This window comes from Chaetodon auriga, chromosome 18, assembly GCF_051107435.1.
Source record: "Chaetodon auriga isolate fChaAug3 chromosome 18, fChaAug3.hap1, whole genome shotgun sequence".
NCBI lineage: Eukaryota > Metazoa > Chordata > Actinopteri > Chaetodontiformes > Chaetodontidae > Chaetodon > Chaetodon auriga.
The window spans coordinates 17,914,781-17,936,276 of NC_135091.1; the positions used below are offsets into that span (position 1 = coordinate 17,914,781).

Here is a 21,496-nt window from a genome sequence, read left to right on the forward strand (position 1 = left end):
TCTTCTGCATGACAGTCCACAAAAGAAATAGCAAACTATTTTATTGTTGTTTTCTCTATACACATTTTATATGAAGACTCAGAATAATGGTATAATGTTAGAAATGTGGTCTGAAATGTACACTGTATTCACAAATTCCATTTTTTTTCTTGATTGACAAGGAAGCACACAAGCATACACGCATGCACGTGCACAGCAACACACACACACTCTCTGCAGTCGCCCGCACACTCATATGCAGAAGTTATTACATGTTGGAACCAAACACTAGTTAACACATAAACACCATTAAGATGCAAAAGGATGGATGTGACCTGCTAGTGGAGGAAAATATCTCAATGGAAACATTTTTTTTTTTTTTCACCCGAGCAGAAACGCCTTATTGTGTGCAATAATGACCACAGCTGACACACACAGTTCATTTCATCCTGCTGCTCTCAAATGGTGCATTAAGATGGAGGTTTTCAGGGCGGGTGTCATTAAGATCCTACAGTGTGATAACACACCCAATGGCCCTGCCAGTTTCCAGCGTCATGCACTTAAGAACAATTGGACTAAAGTGACATGAACAGCTCTGCAGAAAGCCCCGGGTGGAGCTATGTTTGAGAACTGACTGGGGATCAGCTTCTCTTTGCTCTTGTGGTCCGCCTTAGCAACACTTTAAATTATTGCTTCCTCATTTCTGTAATTGCAGTGTGAGTTAGGGACTGTATGAAAGTTATCACACGGGAAGAGAAAATAGTTTTTTTGTTTGTTTGTTATCTTTTCTTATTATTTTATATTACATTTTTGATATTTGGAATCTGGGTGTGGAGATAAAGTATTATGGTGCTCAGGTCTATCAGCTGTGCTCCGTTCATTCATTCAATGACAGCAATTTCTCTGAAGCTGTTTTTGTAGAAATGAGTGGCAGTAATTCCACCTCTAATGAGCGCAGTTTTGACTGTTAAGCTATTCACATATGATGCTTTGAAAGTGGCTAGACCCACTCGTTTTACACTTCTCTACACTGTTCCTCCCTTTAGCTTTTAATAATGAAGTGTACAAATTTACTTATATTCTTTTGATATATTCTGGAGGGTGTTGCAGTTTTCCTTCAGTCAATGAGAGTGTCCAAAGTTAATATAAATAACACTGCAGAGGGCTTTGCTTTCCAATAAAACTAAACATTAGGTCCAGCCCCCTCCCCATACATACCTTACATACAGTTCCTTAAATGTGTTGATTATGAGCCGTCATACAGACACGACTGATGCTGTGAGAATGAGGAGTAATAGACTCTGGTTTTCTCTGTTAAGAATTTTCTGGTCAATCCAGAGAATTACATAATTTATTTCTACAGACATGGCAAAACTGATCCCAAGTCAGTATCCGAGGGTAGCATGTTTCTTCCTCAAACACTAGAGGACAGTATTGTTCCACTGAAAGGAGCCCACGGGAGCCTGCCAACCTACAGTTTCTGATGAGTTCAGTTGTGGGTTTACAGGGATAACCTCTGCTTCATGGCCAAAATTAGAAGACAAGAGAAAGGAAAGAGAATTTTTTTTTTTTTCATTAATACTCAGAATGAAGCAAAGGGAACAAGGCTTTTTTTTTTTTTAGGAGCAATGTGGAGTTTTGCTGAGTTTGAAAGTTCAGAAAACCAATTTTACATCCATTGTGTTTAATTAATTAAGTTATTTAAGCAGAAAATTAGATTCTTATATCAGTAATTAACAATTTGTGCTTCAGCACTCCCACCGTCCGACCATATTTACATCTGACTGAACCATCTTGAAAGCACAGTGCGGCACCACTTCCAGTTTGATTCTACGGCATGTTTCTGCTCGGACATGTGGGAAGATTAGCAATTACGGTCCAGTTGAAGGCAAACATTTGTATATGATCTGTTTAGTCCCACTTCTACATCCCATTTTATAGGAAAGGGGGAACCTAGAAACACATTATGTCCATTTCTGAGCTGGATAATAATAACAACTCTCAGAACACAAACTGCAGAGTGCAAAACAACTGCTGAAGCCATCCACACATGCAGGAAAGTCACACCGTCAGGTCTCACCTCACAGCGAACCAGTTTTTCCAATCTCATTCCAATCCCTTTTATTATACCAACACACAAAAATATATTCAATTGCACTTCTCTAATTCTTTTTATTTCACAGAATGGCATGGAAATATGCTTAATAAGAAGGACATCACGGTCAAAACATTCCTTGTTACTTAGAGACACAAAGAGAGGTGCAGCAAGATGGCGGAGTCTGTTCATCTGATGACGAAGGTGATGTCAAATTGGAGTGAGCTGCTGAAAACATGATTGGCTGAGGTAACTGGGGCAGGATTCTGTGAGAGCAACGGAAACACATTACAGTTTGTTTTGCCTCCAAACCCGAGTTACAGGGATGTTGTTGAACCTGCCGCTGCGGCTGCTCCTCATGCCCAGGTACTGCCGGAGCAGCTGGTTCACCCGTTTCTGACTGTTCCATTTGCGGGCTGATTTCCGGACACCTATGAACCCACCGTAGCGCTTTTGTAGGGGCCTGATGGGTGAGCCGATCAGCTTCCTGTATCCGTGGCGCCCCCTCTGAAAGCCACCAAAGCGTTTGGATAAGGTGACGGCCTGTGAGGTGTCATCCTCACCCCCTTCTAGCTGGCTGTCGCTCTCCACGTTCCCCTCCTCCCTCGGCTTCCTCTCTTCGTCCACCAGACTGAGATCCAGACCCCGCAGGCCCTCCCCCTCCTCAGAGGATTCCAGCAGTGATGAGTCATACTGGACACTGCGCTGCTCAAAGGGTGCCTCATCCTGATCCCCCTCCTGGAAGCGCTCTGCGGCTGCAGACTGCAGCAGTTCACTGTCTGAGTTCAGGTCAAGAGAGGTCAGCTCCAGCGCCTCTCCTGTTCTCTTGAACAGAGCACCTCCCTCAGAAAGTGTAGGATGGTGCGATAGCTTCATGGCACGTCTGCACACCTCCCATGTGAGTGAGGGGGAGATGTGACGCTCACACTCCAACAAACACACCTGCAGAGGAAGGAAAAGAGTAAAGGTAGTGCATTAAACAATGAATTTGACTATGCTATCAATCCAAAGGATGATCAGAACCTTTAAATTCTGGTCAAAATCCCATGATGTGAGTTTATTTAGGTGTCATTGAAGCAGTTTCTAGCCATAGGTGGATAGTTTAAGTGGCAAAGACCTGCGAAGTAGTTGAAGTCCTTATCATAGACTTATCCCCTCTTCAGTGAGGCTGCTGAGCATCTTGGTGTTTAATTTGAGAGTGTTGGGTCTGCTTTCTCATTATGGTGACACAATGAAACAAAATGACATGTAAACTGAAAAGTTAATTACCCACAGGCAGCAGCATGAAGGCCCAAACAAAGACAATGGTGGCCATGGTGGCAACGGTATGACAAGTACTCAAAGCGAGTAAATGCCTCCGTTGCCGAGAGCACATCATTTCTGATTCCTTTGAAGCATAAATCCACCACAGAATCCCCAAAAGATTCATGATACAGGAGACTGGGCACAGTGTATCAGAGAAGAAGTGCAAAACAAAAAGCGGGAGCCTAACAGGGAGAGTTTTAGGAGAATGTACATTCATGCTGTTTTTGATTGAAAACTGAAATATCCCCACTGACATCTTAATTATGTTGTTTTATTCTTTATAGATTACCAAGATACTGCTTCACGGACCATGGCAGCGTAGCACTGTGTGATCATTTAATTGTCCATCAGATTTGATCACGATTTGTTCAGCTTCCCTCACCAAAACATTGATTCTAACAGTTGTATGTTAGCAGCTGCATGATAGGAGCCACATTAACATTAGCAACATTACTGTTCTCTGAGTTCAACGTAGATGCTTAAAGCTGCATTACTCAGCTTTTTGCTTCTTGGGACAATAACTCAACAACTGATGGACTGATGGGAGAGAGCTTAAAGGTGTTAAAATGCTGTGTGGAGTTGGTTATCAATTGTGACTTTGTCACTACGAGCCACCTCTTTCACATTACATGTAGTTATTATAGCCATTTCTCAGGTAAAAATATTGATCAGTGTAGCTTCACAGGCATCTTCCTGTGTGCACATTGCCTTCAGTAGTCATTCAGTGAGGATAGCAGAGGTTTAAACCTCTTTAAAAACTTAACAATAACAAAAATCATACCTAAAACTAAACAGGAAACAACAATCACACACTGTAAGTCCAAAAAAACTAAAAATGCACTTATTCATATACCTCATAAGCAGAAGGATTATGTTAATAAAAGACTGTTACATGAAAAAAAAAAAAAAAAAAAAACACTTATAGCAAGCCTTCACGCTTCTTTTTTAGCCTGAGGAGTGCGACTACTTTGCTGTACAACCAGAGCGAGGCTGAGACAGCAGTCTCTCGACCTGGATGCCTTATGTGTCATGGGAGTTAATGGCCTTGTTCCTGCTGTGTTCAGCATGTATGGAAAGTTACAGTATGTGCCAATATGAGATGTCCATCATGTGATAAATGTGGCCTGCACTTCTGCAAAATGATTGACAGCACAAAATTGGAAGAAATTACAAATCAGTTTGAAGGACAGCTGATAAATTATGTCGATTTTTTTTATGACTGGCCCTTCAACTTGTGATAATGATATTTTTTCTGGGAAAATGATACACGACTTTAGTACAGTGATTTGCAATTGAACTTTTTATAGAAAATGAATGTTGTCAGTGCTGAGTCACTGACTCTGCGCAGTTTTAATGACCTTCCTCTCTTATTATCATCACACCTGACAGTCTGGCGTCATACCTGAACACTCTGGTAGAACCACAACTTTATCAGCATGGAGGTAAGGACATATGAAGAACACTTGAAGTGTATCTTTTCTTAAAAGTTCCATCAAGTCAGTCCTTTTCTGTTTTTCATTGCCTCAAAACACTTGAGTTTTATTTTAGGCTGACTGAAAATAATTTTGCCCTAACATTTAACCTCAATATAAGACTGAATTTATCAGTTGTACCCTTAAATGTAGACAAACACAGGGCATTAGTTTGTACAGAGTAAATGTATCTGAAAATAGGCTCCAGCTGCCACGCTATAGAGATTTATGCATACACATCACTCCTTTCTCCTGTCTTAAACTCCCGAGTTAAATTTCAGTTTGAGGTAAGAAGCAAATCCCATTTACTCGTCAAATCTCGCTCAAATGAGATAAATTGCATTGTTATCGGAAAACCTGCTCACATCAAAGGAACGAGAAGAGAGGGAGTTCCGCTGTGAATCTATCAACGGAAATTAATTATCCATCGTAAATGAAATGAGCACACGAGGGGATTCTCCACGTCAGATCAATGGAGCAATCTAAAGGAGTTTATGAGGGAGAGCAGATGTGTGTGTGTGTGTGTGAGCGCGCACGCAGGCATGTATTTCTACACTTACGAGGGCCAGCTTAATAAAAAGGTTGTAGTGAGGATGCTTCAAAGGCTGTTTTGTCAGAAGAGTGTTGTTCAGCTTTGGCACTTACAGCAAATACAATGTTAGAGTTAAGAATCAGAAAATGTTATTTTTAGGTTTAAACTCCTCACTTACAAGGGTGTATCAAGGTTTACTGAAATGGAACTGGCCCCAGCTTGGCGCCAGGCAGGAGTCTGTACACATGAATGGCTGATGGACACATCAATGCTGCAACCATCAAGCAAACAACATGCTACTGTATCTCATGTCATCCTATCAGTACATACCTGACTTAAGAGGACAAAACCATCTGGGATTCTTTGAGGTGACTTAAGCAAAACATATGTCCAATCACACAGAATTACTACACCACACATCCGAGGATTAAACCCAAAGGAAACAGATATATTTTTTATGCATATGGGAGGCTGGTTTTCATTATGTGACAATGAGTCAAGAACCAGCTGTGCCACATGTGAACCCATCCGTCAGACAGCAGCATCCATCCAGGAATTCCGTCAACATGGGGTCAAATCCGGACTTCACGATTTATGTCCAGTTCCAGCATTCAGTGCCAGTGCAGGACAGAGTGTGGCCTTTAGGTGGTGAGTAAGAGTGTGGAGGTCTGGGTGGTGGATTGGCCTTTAGCATGTCTGACTTTCATGCAAAGTCTTGAGTCTAACTATACCTTAACCACAACTTATTTGCCATGGCCTCAATCTTTCCTCAATCACACTGTAGCTGCCGTGCACAGATATTGTGGAAAGTGTAAATTCTAAACTTATTGGCAGTGGACATTAAGAAAATGCTGCCACTGACTGCAATCCAGGGTTTTGCAGAATGGTCCAGCACTGAATACTTGTCTGGTAATACAGCTGATCCCAGATATTTAGTTCAGTGCAGGTTTGGATTTACAATTCAGCATCAGTTTTCACCCACTGATAGCAACATCAGATGGATGTCTTGTACGTGACCAGGTCGTATCGTGCTCCGAATATATTTCCACCTCACTGACTGTATTTCCATTCTTTAGTTCACTTTGTGATACAAAGCAACAAAGGAAAGGTTTGCCATGTTTCAAGACTGAATAGATAATAGATAATAGATAATAGATGATAAAGAATAGAAGATCTGCATTGGAGGTGGCTTTGTTAGCCACGTGCTACTGAGCAGGACGGGGCAGATGACTGGGCCCTTTTCAACGTGCTTAATTTTGTTAGTTTCAACAGTCTCCACCAGCACTGGAAACTTGTATCTGAAAACATAAGGAGCTAAAGCCGACCGCTCAGTTCTTGTTGTCTCCACATGCTGTACATCTCTGTATCTGCTGTAACTCCAGCATACAGTTGTATTTTGGAAAAAGATGCAGGTTAGTTACAGCGACTATGTGCAAAGGCTGCAACCTGTGCTGTAGCTCCCATTGAAGGACAACTACAAATCCCCCAACAGCCTCGACTGGAGGGGTTGAATATTGTGTAGGACCCTCCAACTGCTCCTGCTGGCTCTATATTCAGAACAACCAGACCCAATCTACTGTGCGTGCTATTTATTAGGTTCTGTTCATACTGTACATATCAAAGCTGCTTTATATTTTGTATAATGTTTTGTTTATTTAACATATCACAGTTACATCTTTTCACTGCTTCACTGGTCTTTTGTTTATTCTGTACATTACTGTATTTACTGTATGGTTAGATGCTTAACTCTAATAAAAAGCAGAATCTAAGGTAACATGTTTGCTGTTGTGCAGTAGTGTACTGAGGCTTTTTTCAAGCCTGTGAGGTGTGTTTTTCATTGCAGCGTAGTGTAATGGCTTCCACAGAAGGTGATACATTTTTATTTATATGCAAGACAATATGCAGAAACTGGTTGGAATGGTGTAAATAAAAGCTGTAGCACAGATACTAAGCAAAAGCTACCATTTACCTTTAAGATTAGCATTATGCAATGAATACAGTCAGTGGATGATATAATAGAATGCCTGGTGTGTGTGTGTGTGTGTGTGTGTGTGTGTGTGTCTGGGTGCACGTATGGATGCGTTCATGATGAGTGTGTAGGTGTCTGCAGTAATAAATCAATGGGTCCTGACATTATAACAAACACCGGCGGCCTCACACACACTCTTTCAGTCTGGAGTGGGAAACAATGGAATTGCTCAGCGGATTCCATCTGTGGCTCAATGGGAAAGCGGCAAACACAATGAGGAACTGATAAAATGTGTCAGTCACCAATGTAAGCCTGGGCTGATGATACTGAGCAGCAGTCAATTACAGAGTTCTATTACAACTCCCAAAAAGGTCCCAGCTGTCTTTCTCTGCATCATTATCAGCTAAATTAGCCGTCCTACAGCTATTCACGGACGCCCACGGACTATTTTTACCCGCTGACGTGTCTCGCACTGTTTGGAAATGAGATTGTGTGCAGCTCTGAAGTTTTGGCTGGAGTTTGGGGAGCAATCGCGCTCTCTCTGCGCAGAGGCTATAGTATCTCCATGGTGGTCACGAAGCATTGCACAACAACTGTAGCTACACATTACACATGCAAATAATCCCCCTCCACTATGAGACAGAAACAATACTAATCCTGTGCAGCTGACACCACATATCTCCAGAAGAACTGTTGAGGAACTGTTTTCTTACTCCATCTGAAGTTATAACCACTATGCAACAGCTGTAAGTTGTTTTTTTTTTAGTTTTGTATAATTTTGTATGATTATTGACAATAAATTGAAAAAAAATGAAAAATCGAAGTGCATTGCATGAGAAACACAATAATCACACTGCCCTCCTCCACCATGTTAACTCCCATACACACAGGTAAACAAAGTGCGCACAGCACTATCAAACTGTACACAACGCATTACACGGAAGCTGTTATCGTGATTGAAAATAACTTACTCCGGCAATCACAAACACAAACACACCTGAAGGCTTGGTGCAGCTGAACCCACACTGAAACACACACTACAGTGTTGACAAGGCATTTAGCGGATGCTCTTATCAACTGTGACTCACGACGACTGACACACACATACGCACACTCACCATGGTGTTGAAGGCTTGCTGCAGCTGCTGCTGCTGCAGGAGCAGACCACAGGCCACACACTCCCCCTGGCAGTCAGTGCGTCCAGGGGTGAAGAGACATGCCAGCAGCACCACCAGGTACCACAGAGGGATCTTCATCGCTCAGCACAGCCAGACAGGCAGGGACAAGCAGGAGCCCAGCAGGAAGAAGAGCTGAGTCTGAAACAAGGGTCAACAGCTGGAGAATCTGGGAGATGAAGCCTATGCGGGATCTGGATCCAGCCTACGGGGAGAGAGCAGACAGAGTGACGGGAACATTGCGTCACGTCCAATTTACAGGAATCATTAGCTGGATTTGGGCGGTCAGTCAAAGCGTTGGTGGTGGGAGAGTGTTCAGCCAACACCAGGAGATGGACAATGTGAGTGGGATGAGAGAGAGCACAACCTGAGGCAATAACTGAGAAAATGGGTGTTTTCTAGTGGGCAGGAAGTGTCCACTACAGGCTGGTGCGGTGGATCGCTGATGGAAAACATACAGCACAAGTCGAAGGTTCGTATGAGTGGATCTGTGCTTGAAGAGATCAGGGTCATCGTGGGACATGCCTCGTATCAATAAAAGCCGCTCGGCAGGGGGATAAAGCAGCAGCACATTTTATTCAGCCAGATGGGGGGTGTGAGGAGGGTCTGTGTTAGAATAAAACATGCCAATTCCAAATGGATAACACACTTAAGGTGAAGAAATGTTTTGGAATACATGAAACTGTAAAACTATGTCAAAGAAAGTGTGTTTGGTGGAAGATAACTGGAGGAATGAATGAACTTTAGAGGGTCCTGGTGTGAACCAGGTGCAGTGTCCTTGCTGCCTGACCTCCACTCCCTGACCCCCATCTATCGTGTCACTCACCACTATATCACCCAATAACACAGAGATAACAGAGAAAAAGCAGCCACTCAGAACAGCAGAGATTGCTTCTGTCTCACTAGAAACATTTGCTATGGTCTCTGCAGGTTTATGAATCCGGACCATGGCTAGGATAGACCGACATACATCATTATGTCGCGCTCACTCAGTTACGAGGGTTCAGGAAATTCATCGTTTTGTGATTTTGACAATTATTAATGTATCAACCACTTCAGCAACTTTAAAGGTTCCCTGCGCTTTTAGACCTCGAGCAGCACTAAGAAGCATTTTTTTGTATGAGTGGATCCCTGTTTTGAAAAAACACACATATAAAGTTTCCAGTAATAATAATGACTGAATATTTACTTGCATTTCCAGAGTAAATGCGACTGGAGTTCACTAAACAATCAATGAACCTCTGGTAACCTTATCTGGACTTTGTCGCCATTGTTCTTGTAATAAGTGCCAAATTGTTGGAGTTCTTTACAAGAAACTAAGAAATCTTAAGGAAATTACAAGACCCATAAATTAAAGCATGACCTTTCCTTATGTACACAGCCTGTATATTATACAATTAGCTTCTGCTGTTGGGCAATGCCTGCTGAGCACTCTCTAAACCCAGCTGCACCTTATCTGACTGTGCACTGATATTTATTCTGGAAGGATTTTTAATTTCTTATGGCTAAGACAGCTGTGCAATCACAATTTCATCATAGGAATGGTAATAGAAATTAACATAATAGGAATAATAAGTATTGTCTGCGGATCGACTTTGAAAAGGTCAGTTTCTATAAAAACAACAAAGCTGCAAAATGATCATAGTGGGGCTCAAAGAAAGATGGATGAAAAATGAAGGCCTGTTTGTGAACGGAATTTACGTTGACAATGATAAGAATTGCTGTGGATGAAAAATGCTCTCAATGCCACGTCGACCCACACAAGAGCCCATCAGAATGGTCCGGAGGTTTGACGAGGACGAGCGGCAGAAGACGCGGCTATTGACAGTCAACACAGTCCCACAGTAAAGACATCACACTGATGAGAGTGAATGGAACCCTTTGACAACACACAGAGTGGGTGTCGTATTGATGGGTGCACCGAAGTAAAAAGAAATAAATACCTAAAAACTAGCACGCCGTGACCATTCCCACTTTACCACATTACCAGTCGTAGTCAATAGCACATGAAACACATCATGTGTGACTGCAGCCCATTTACAAATATATAAATGGCTTTATGGGAAATCATTAGAGGGACCTGTTTGTTTGCCTTGCTGGGATGTTTTGTGCACTGATCATTTGCTGGCCTGCTGACTAAGCCCGTTTGATATTATGTTCTCCCTTAAGTGGCCCCTACTAAATAAGTAGAACAAGTGAGCAAACCAGCACGGCGTAAGTGATGGTGTGGGCCCTGGATGCACTCCAGCATTACAAAGATGTGGCTTTCACAAATTAATAATGTTCTCCCACAGTGTGTTAGTATGAACAGGCATTTGGGGCCACTGTGAGCTTTTCGTCAACATTATTAGTAATAAACAAAGTCATGCTGTGTTTGTCAAAAGCTTTACAATTTGACGTGAATGTCCATCTGTTTGCCTGCACACATTCAGAGGTTCACGTTGGAATATTGTGATTTAGGCTTTTAGCTAAACAATATGGGGACGGCATCAGATCATCTGAGGTACGGCAGCACATTATCAGTGTCCTTCAGGCGGCTGATATATCTTCACAAAGCTTTCGCACTTTTATTTCCTTTTTTTATTTTCTAATATTTGTTTCTTCAGTATCTTCAGCACACGTTTCTAGCTTGATTTATGGCTTTGAGGGCATAAGATCGTGAAACACGCGTAAGATAAACCTTTCAAATGTGTTGCATTCAAGTGCAAACTTGTTTTTTCAAAGCCACGGCTCGGTTCAATTTATCCAAGAAATTGTTGTGATTTTTACCAAACCTCCGTGAGTTATGCTTTATGCACTCATTTTGATTAGCCTGATTGTTAAACAAGGATTTATTTAGCTGCATCTGGCTTTCGATGAATTGGCAGGAGAGCGATTCATATCTTTCTAAGGGCTCAGAGAATGAGTCACCATGCCATCGCCTGCAGCCATCTAGCTTATGAATGGAAGCCATTATTGTTAGTGAGAAACAATTGACAAGGATATTAAGTGTTAATGGGCTACAGTGGCATCAATCTGCGGCCTTGAGATGTTTATAGTGGTGTAATAGTGGGCTGGTTGTAATGATTAGTTTTGGTCAAGGCATTGACACAGGATGGGTTAAAGAGACTGCACTTGCTCGATGCTTATTTATTGCATACTCACATCTGTTTGCACACCTCTTGTCCCCAGACGGCACAGCACACTTAACCCTTAACTACCCAATAATACATCTTATTAAGTGGAAAGTGCCCTGCTCTGACTGCTGCATATGCGATATGTTTTATGTAGAACAGTATTTCCCTCAGGATGGCCACTTGCAGGCTGCAGGTTTCTGTGGTCTAGCAGTCATCATAGCTCTGGTATGGTACAGTGCATGTGACTGGTTTCAATTTTTCTGTCTTTTTGGGATACAATCACCTCACTTAATATTTCAGCAAGCCCGTGAAAAACCCTGATGATGTCACCAGGGTTATTGCTGAGACAGAAAACCAACGTTACAAACTGGAGATGTGAGTTTTGAAGTCAGGATATCAGCCCGCTGCGTCAATTTCGAACACTTCCCTTTTTAAGCTGTGTTTAGTGAGACCCCCAACTTTGTGGAAGTTGGAAGCTGAAGTGCACCTTTAATTGACTGATTTTTGCTGACTGAAGAGCAGTGAAGGCTAGAGGATATTATTTCTTACCTGTGATGAAGTTTGATAATATCAAGGCTGAAGCATTTAAGTCAAGCGGTGAGCAGAGTTTCGTTCTTGAAAACTACAAATTGAGAGCACTTGGCCTCACTGTAAGAGTTTCTTATCTTTCTGGGTCCCTGTGTGAGTCACCCAGTACACCTGGTAGTGAATGCTAACAGCATGGCAATGCTTGTCTGTCAGTTGGTCCTCCACTTTTGTCCAGACTGAAATATATCACGTCAAAGGTTAAGAAAACCTGAATAATGTTATAAGATTGTCAGTTATTTGGTATGAATGGTCATTTAGTGTTAGAAACACATCTGACTATGAAAAGTTTATATTTCGGGGAACATCTACAGCAACAAAAAGTTATGTACCACCGGACCAATGAATAAAACATCATTCATTTATCAAAAAAGGGTCGTTTTGGAGTATTTATAATGCTGCAGGCAATCAGTAATCTGTAATTTATCTATTGTTTTTAGACTTTAACAAACAGTTTGAGCCAGAAAGAGTCACAACTTTCCCATATCTCAATAGCTTCAAGCTGAATCCTCACATCTGTGACACTTTGAGCCATGAACCTAGACACTCCTCTCTCTGCTCTATTTCGGTAATGGTTATGAAATATTGCCACTGGTCCATTTTAGCCACCCTTTCCTATAAATTTGCACACTAGTTCAGCTATCTTTTACATTTCATATCATTTGCATAATCTGAATGACAGAGCAGGCAGTTGACTGGGTGCATGGGGCTGATATATGATGTAGTGTACACGGATAAAGTGGTGATCGCTGGGAGAGGGAGGCCCATGCACACCAGGCTTTCCCCCGGGGCACCAAGACAGCATAATCCATCCAGGAGCCTGAGAATTCATTACCGGAAGTTTCATTTGAAAATAGATCCTCATCATTGGCAAATATAAACAGCCTTGCTCTTATAAATGAACGCTGGCGTGAAAGCAAAAAGAAAATGGAGTACAGCAAAGGGCCTGATGTCCCTCTACTTTCAGACAAGTCTTTCCATCTTGCACGAATGAATGCTTTTACCCAGTTGTTCCAAAACAAAATGCGTTGCTTTGTGCTTCCATTAGAGTTAACTAAGACCCTGAAAATGTTAGGTGTTTTCAAGATAAAATGCTTTTCCCTTCCAAACAAACAAGAAGCAATCAGCGCGTTCGTAAAAGGACCGCTGGTCTCATGCATTTGGTTTTGTTTTCTGAGCACACTTTTTGGCTGAGCAGAAAAAGCTTGAGTAATGTTGCATCGCTTTATTGTCCTTCAAGGGGCCGTGTGAGAATTATTTGGGTGGTAAGCACGAGTAAAGGTAGGCTAAGCCCAAAAATTCTATAGATTTTTTTCATTTCTTTCCTCGTGAAGGTGCATTTGGCCACTTTCAGATGGTAAGAATTCTGTTGTATTAGGACTTTATTCTAATTCATTTTGTGACTATAATAATAGTTTATTTGGCAGCTTATTTCTCAAAAATAGGGAGGGGGGATTTTTTTTCTCTCACTATTATCTTATGCTTGCCGTAAATATCTCTCATGAGATATTAGGGGGACGGAATAGCAGAGCAAATAACACAAGGGATGGTCTTGCTTTTTAATACAATGAACTACTAGATTCAGGCACCGTCCCAGCTCCATTGCTATTTATACGGTCCCTCTAAAAGACCTTTTTGCCAACAAGTGAATGAATGAGAGTGATCCAAGCCGCCTGTACACCGTGTACAAAGTTGCAAAGTGAAGTGTATTAATAAAACTAACGGTGGGATAAATTAGCATTAACAGCTTCAATGAAGGGTGGAGAGGAGGCCAAGGTGTCATGAATGTGAGTGTGGGAGAAGAAAAGCTCCGTGCTTGTCTCTGACAGAGCTCTGACTCACTCCATCTCATCCATTAGTCGCCTGCACGGAGCTGAAAAACACAAAGGAGTCTGCTAATGCATAGATAACCTAGGGGTCTCTCTCCCTCTGTTTCCTTCTTGCTCCCTCTTCACATCCACTTTGCGGTTCTTCTGGCTCCACTCGCGCCTCAACACTCCCTCTCTCCCCCCACTCATCTCTCAGTGTTTCTCCTTCTCCATTTCCACATCTGTGAATTATGGCTGAGATCTTTTTTATCTTTAATGACATATTGCAGAGGGTTCCAGCCTCTGGTAGTGGTGTGTGGATCTTAACTCCCCTTCATTAAGGCCAGGCTGGAACCAGGAGCCACCAAAGATGGATGGCATGAAGGTGTGGTCACTTTCTAGGAGGGAAAATGATTAAACTTCATGTTCTACCTATTAAATCTCATGGGCCATTAATGGTACTTGATTAATTCTTTATAACCCGAGGAGATTCACGAGTGTTTTATCACCACACACTCCATAATCGCTGGTTGAAAATGCGTTGATCAGATATAATGGGCCAAAGTGCTGCTTAGAGTGTGAACGGAGAGTCGAGGAAGATGAAGACAGGCCTCATAATATCGATTCCAAATTCATAGTTTCTCCAATCTCTCTCTGACATGTTATCTGTCGTGGTTTGCAGGCGGTTCTGGTTTTGTGCGTCCAGGTTTTAAACAGTCTCTGTGATTTCTCCATCCATTCTGATACAGTGGAGCTAATTTTGTAAGTGATGGTCAGAAAAAAAGAAAACTATTTGGTAGAAAGTAGTTCGACTGAAAACTGTAGACACCAAGGTCTGCAGATTATCCAGAGCAGCTAAAGCAAAGTTAAACTTTTTTACAGTTGTGTTTAGGCAACATGAGCCCTTGGTTACGACTATGTTCAGTTTAATACAGAAAACTCCACAGGTGCACAACGTATTCATCAACATTTACACACAAAATGCTTCTAATTCAAGCGTGTGCGTGTATGTTCTTTGTATGTGTAGCATGAGGGGCAACAACTCCGACAACCCTGTGCTGCACAATGACAATAAATGAACCTTGATAATTTATTGCGAAAAAACTAAACCTGAGAAGAATTCATGTTTGTTTTGATTGAATCAGCCGTGTAACCAGGCAAAATCATTCAGCTTTAGTTTTTCTTACACGGTATCGTTTTTGTTCAGTTTCAGTTTCTGACAAAAGTTTTCGTCTTTCTCTTCCCTTCCTGGTCTCCTCTGTCTTTCTAAACTTTTACTAATCTATGTAAAGCTAAATAAGAAGTTATGTTTGCATATCTTGAATTGGTTCCGGGCTGCTGACCTGTTTGCACTCTGCCTTTTCGCCCTCTGTATGCAGGGATTGGCTTTGGCTCCTTGCATCCATCAACAAAACAAGCGGTTCAGAAAATGGAAGAATGTGTTGTTCGACTGCACACAGAAATAAGACTTCAAACTACTTCTGCTCCCACTTTTACTTCAATTACAGCCAGAATCAACATTGCAAAGGCCTGCTGACCTTAAATGAAGCGGTCATGCTTGTGTACTGTGGCTTAAACCATTTAGTCTTCTAACCCAGGCTCCCTACAACACGCTGCATTAGTGCACATCATGTGGTGACTCATCGGGCCAGCATCTTGACATGAGACGCTGTATCTCTCATAGGTCACCTGATTGCTTGAAATTAGACGGTGCTCAACAAACCTGTTTAAAATTCCAACCCTAACTGAATTATTTTCTGATAGTTTCTTTGGTTACTCTCATCCCAGAATGAACAGTTTACAAGCTATAATGCAAATGAATTAGGTGTAATTTCCACTGGGAATTGAGGCGAAGTTCAACGTCCCTCTCACTTTACAAAGCCTTATTTCTGTCCTCCTAACTTTTATAGTTTCGGGTTGATTCTCAAACTAAAACCTCTCTAAGCGTCGTTCTCTGACTGTCCTGCTGCCAAAACCCAGAAACTCTGATGAAAACAGCGACACTCTCATCTGATTTGCCTTCGGCAGTTATGACCACACACTCAGAACAATCAGTTTAACAAGCAGCAGTGACTGGTGCAGCAAGTGCTTGGTATTATTTCTCCCTGGGTTTTGCCTCTCAGGCTACCCTATCTCATACCATCTATGCTATTTTGTTAATATTGTCCTAAAAAGACAATAGAATTGAACATGAGCAACGGACCAGACAGTAACACAGAGTGCCAACCACCTGCCATTTAAAACCAGCATGCATTGACATTACACTAATGTGTGTTTAACTGTTTATTTCAGTGTGATTTTTCATGGCCCAAAGCGACATATTCAAATTAAAACAGAGAGAAGCTGCAAATGTTTGGCATTCTTGCTTGAGAAATTACTTGAGCAATTAATCGTTTATCAGAACTAATGTTCCCCTTCTGGTGTTTCCTTATTCTACATCCTTGGGCAAAACTCACACAGAAGCCCAAAGAAAAACTCATGCAGCACCACTGAAACCACCACCAAATGTGACCACCGCTATCCTCTCAAACCACCCATAACAAGTTACTCTACCAAAAACCTTCAGTTTGAGGAGGATTTAGACACACAGCCACAGGATCATCTCTCCCACAGCACTGTAAATCCAGCCGCTGCAGCCACGACAAACAGTGTGTGACTCAGTGGAGAGTTTAGAGGACCAGGAGCAGGAGACGGTGCGCTTGCAGTTGTACCTTTTACTTGGAGAAAGCACCCTGAAAGCACTAATCTGGGAGATATTGCTTAATCCGGTTCAGCTGTCTGCCACAGCTGTACCAGACTTCATGATTGGACCAATTACCTGCCTGGTTGCAGCATTCAAGTCTAGTTATTGGCACACTGAGGCAGAATCGACACATTATGATGATGATAAAGGGGAAAGAAGTCAAGAGCTGAAGTCATGATGATGGTGTATATATTGCTAACTTTGAGCATATAAAGTAGTATAAGATACTGTGCATTTACATGCAATGGAGATTCTCTTTATTTCTTGAATTCTATTTGTCTTACTGTAATCATATCTGCTGGAAGAATCACAATTCCTGCTCCTGGATAACGACGTGCCTTTAGGAAATCTTATCTCATGTAGACTGTAGAGCACACAAATTGAGTGAAAACTTGATAAACTTAATCTTTTTCTCTCATATCCCGCATAGGCTATAACACTCTCACATACACATTAGTACAAATATTGAGTGGAGATATGATACTCTTTATATTCATATCTGCTTCTTTCCAAGGCACCATCATATCAGATCAATTGAGCATATTATTACTATGGTTTCCATCAATTGTACTCGCAGGGTTTCTTTTAATTGCGAACACATTTGCACCTGAGGGCAGACACTCAACTGGGTGACATCTCCTCTGCAATCATTGCGAGCATCAGATATGCCCTTCATAAGGGGAAATCACTCCAACAATCATCTCATTTAGTCCCCATGAAGCTGTGTTGATAGCCCCAAAATAATATCCTCCCAGTGCGGTTCAACTTGGATGATCGCACCCTGAGAGAGAGCAGAGTGCACTACAGACATATCATCTTTCAGTTTGGCTGATAAACTGTCGCACGGGTAGATGCAGCATTAGATGTGTGGGAGTCTGTGGGAGATGGGTGCTTTAAAGGAAAAAGGGTGGACACTGGGAATGCAGAGAAGTGATTTCATGTGAATCTTAACACTTTCCATGTCGACACTACGCAAAGTGGAGTGAAGGGACAGGCACTGATGCAGGGGAACATGTTTCATGACACTGAAATCAAGTCAAAGCATGTGGAGTAAACTCTAAAAAAAGGTCATGGAAAATGTCTTGAATGTCAATCATCAAAGCTAAATCAGCTTTTGACTTTCAGAAAACAAAGATAACACAGGGACACCACGCTCTAAATGATGCACTCAGTCCTGCAGTGCTGCTCCCCACCAGCCCCAGACTGTATTCTGCAGAGTGTTAGGCAGCTGACATGGTGTCATCATTGATCTGGCTGTTAAGCTGCGTTGACACCTGTACTAATCCATTGGACATGGAGCCAATGGGAGAGCAATCTAGCACGGCCACAACAGCTCCCTACTTTTATCAAGGTGAGGACAGTGAGGCTGGAAAAAGTGATGAACTGCAAAATACTTGACAGAAACAGATACGGGAACATCTGGCAACTTTGCTCTTCTTATTCCTCAGTGTATCATGTGGTGATGAATTCAGATGCACCGAGATCCAATACTGCATATCGGTCCGATACTGACTCAAACAGCTGCATCGGCTGATCTGGTATCAGTACATTTTTATCTGAACATTTATTTGTTACAGAAAGAAAGGTATGTTTAAGTCAAGCCTGATGTTGCTTTACACATAAAAAGCTTGTTGTTTAGACACTGGTATCGCATCAGTTCTCGGTATGGGCCATATAAAAAGACTGATAGGTGCACAAGGAGGATTTGTGTGTAAAACACTACAAACACTCTCAATTAATATTGACAGAAAAAAACTGTAAGCAGTGTAATCAGTTCAATCTTCTCGTAGGCAGCAGAAATCCTAAAAGCTTTTTTTTTTTTGCAGATTAAAGACAGAATGCTCATGATGCGCTAGCAAAACCTTTTTTTTTTTACAAGACAGAATAAATGAAATGCAAATGAAATGACATTCTTCGCCAATGATGTGAAGTATGATGAGATTAAAACAATTTTAGATTTCTGAGTAACATGGAATTTCATTTACAAAAATAAGACGAATGACGTTATTAATTATTAAAAAAAAAAAAAAGAAAAGAAAAAGTCTACATGCCAAGGCACACATTAGCACTAAAACATTTACTTTTTATGACACAACAAGGTCTTTCCTTTTGTATACCACACATTTTTACACAAAATTAAGACAAAAAACTCCATTGAAATTGGGTGATTCAAGGCACTTCTCTCCGATTACTCTGCTATACCTCTAAAATACTATATTTGTCTCCGTCCTGTAAACATGTTTCAGTCTTCATAAAACATTTCCCCAGTGTGAAGTGATTTATCTGTGAATGGCACATTAACCACCATCTTCTCCCCTGTCTGCACGAGGATCGTCTTCACTGATAATGGGAAAAGATTATGCACATTCATTACCATTATCATTAAAATCATCATTATCCTGCGCTTAGCATAATAACAGCGTTCAACTGATTCACTTCTCCAGCTTTTCTCTTACATGTTGGGGTTGACACTGGAGCTGCTTTAGGAAGAATAAGCTTTTGTCAATGTTTCTTTGAAGCTTTAGTGTGATGTATTTAATCTGACATACAATATTCCATGATCAATCACAAGAGCCAGCCATAAATAAGCTGCTTCTGGAGTGGCATTCACCGACTTCCAGCAGTGCTCTTTTGATAAATTCGGCTTAAATCTCAGGGAAAACTAAGGACTGGAGGAATGTTTCGAAAATGCATATTTATATTTGTTCTTTTTTCATTTATTTCTATATCTTTTTATGTAATCTCCTCATGTTAGATTAAAGTCAGGTACATCTGATCCCATAGCAAAGTGCAGCCAAGTATCTAACTGCTTTCTCAGCACGATCTGAGACTTTCTCCCTTGTTAATTAAGTAGTAATCAGGTGCAATGTGGGTGCTGCTGACGGTGAGTCTGGCGCCTTTAGTGCCACAGGGAGACAAACAGAGTAATGGAAAAAAAAAAAAAAAAAGGATTACTCCAGGTGAGGGGGGGTTATTTACAGAATCACCTCTGAGGTCAAAATCCAAAATCACAGAGCCAGAAACAGATAAAGCAGACGTGACGGACTCGATCGAAAAAGGGAATGAAAGAGGGAGAATCCTAACAGAGGTTGTCCTTAAACAACAGTATTCCCTTAGGATTTATTAGCCAGTGGTTTGTGCATGCAAGAGATAAGTCCTCCCCTAATTAACTGTTTTCTCATGTCTGAACAAGTGTCTTCTCCTCCTCTCGTCTTCGTTTGAACTACACAATCTCTACACGCAGGTAGGCTCACCCTCATGTGAAAAAAGTCACTTCCTTACCTGTATCTGTGACGTAAAGATGTGCTCTCAGAGTCCTCCTTCTGTGGCTACAGGAGAGTTTGGTGGTTCAGCTCGTATCCTTAGGCTAAGGGTTTCAACAACTGAACGCGTGCCTCCTCTGAGGCTTCTTATAATGGCACACCCCTTCCCTCCTGGCTCAACCCTCCATCCCCCCCCCTCCCCTCCCTTCCCCTGTATATCACCATTCACATCACCATAGAGGAGAGCTAGAGAGAGGGGTGGATTCCCCCATTCTGTTACGCACAAACCCTGGACAGACACACAAGCCATGGCCCACACTGACGTAGGAGGCATTGCCTACGCCACTGGTTTCGTCTTCATTGAGCAAATTAATGGGGCTCTAAAAATACGCATCATCCACCGTGAGATTGATCCAGAATTCCTATGTCTAAGGTGTCCATAAAACCCACAACCTCGACGGCAACCTGCTGCCAAGGTCATGGAAACAGTATCACTTTAAATCGAATGTTTACGCCAGAAATGCAAGTTAAATACAAGCTAGAGAAGCAGTGGCATGGAGATGATCATGGATCGATAAGGTTGCTCTGGGACAGAGAAAAACAAGCATTTTCTTTTTGATGATGATGCCACACCTGAATAGCAGACTATATTCTCCTTGTGAATGAAAGATTGAACAATGTAGAGTAGGGCAGTCAATGGATAGAACAAGCAGACAGCCCAGGTCTGCAGACAGGAGGTTAGTATGAGTCATGCAAGAGATTTGGGAACAGAAAACAAGATCTGTCCCAAGGTCCTGAGAGTTGATGATGTTAACCAGAAGATGAACTATGCAGCAGAAGCAGATACAGATATAAGACAGAAACAAGTGACAGGAAATTAGACCGAGGAGAAGCAGGATGAAGAATTTGGGAATTATAAGACTAAAAGTCTACAGTTGTGGTAGTAGCTCTGTGAAGATGTATGCTACTTAAAGTGGCTTTAATAAGTATTTTTAGAATAACAGGGGTCTGTCAGAATGATGAACCTACAGAGAACTGACACCTGAATCTACAGCTCCGTCTTGGCTTTACGGAGATTTATAGCAAGTTTGAGCTCCTGTGCAATCTTTCAAGACCTGGTATGTTGTCTGGACCAGCAGCCTTGAAGTCATTCCTTCATACTGGCTGAGGAAAGGCACAGAACCTGGTTGTTGGAGGGTGTCTTCTGTGCAGGCGTTTTGTTTCGTGCCTCGAAACATGCAGAGAAGATGTTCAGTTGGTTCAGCAGAGAGATGTTGCTGTCACAAGCCAGTGTTGATGTGGTTGTATGGACTTTGGCAATACCGACATAATGGTTAAAAACCACAGCAAGAATGAGGAGTCCATCTGAGTGAGCTCTCTGTTGTTCACTGATGACAAAATACAGTTAACTGAGTGCCTCATTTCTATTGTCGTTGGGGCCAGGAAGTATGTAG

General features: G+C 41.8%; 1 protein-coding gene across 1 annotated transcript; it reads right to left on the reverse strand.

Annotated features, from left to right (window-relative positions):
- Positions 1 to 54: 54 nt before the first annotated feature.
- On the reverse strand, positions 55 to 20,164 carry pnocb (prepronociceptin b). The gene is made up of 3 exons (XM_076756211.1): positions 20,062 to 20,164; positions 8,471 to 8,732; positions 55 to 3,016 (listed from the first exon to the last, which is right to left on the reverse strand). The coding sequence occupies exons 2-3, from the start codon at positions 8,606 to 8,608 to the stop codon at positions 2,363 to 2,365; spliced, it is 792 nt and encodes a 263-aa protein (XP_076612326.1). The 5' UTR covers positions 8,609 to 8,732; positions 20,062 to 20,164; the 3' UTR covers positions 55 to 2,362.
- Between the last annotated feature and the right edge of the window lie 1,332 nt (positions 20,165 to 21,496).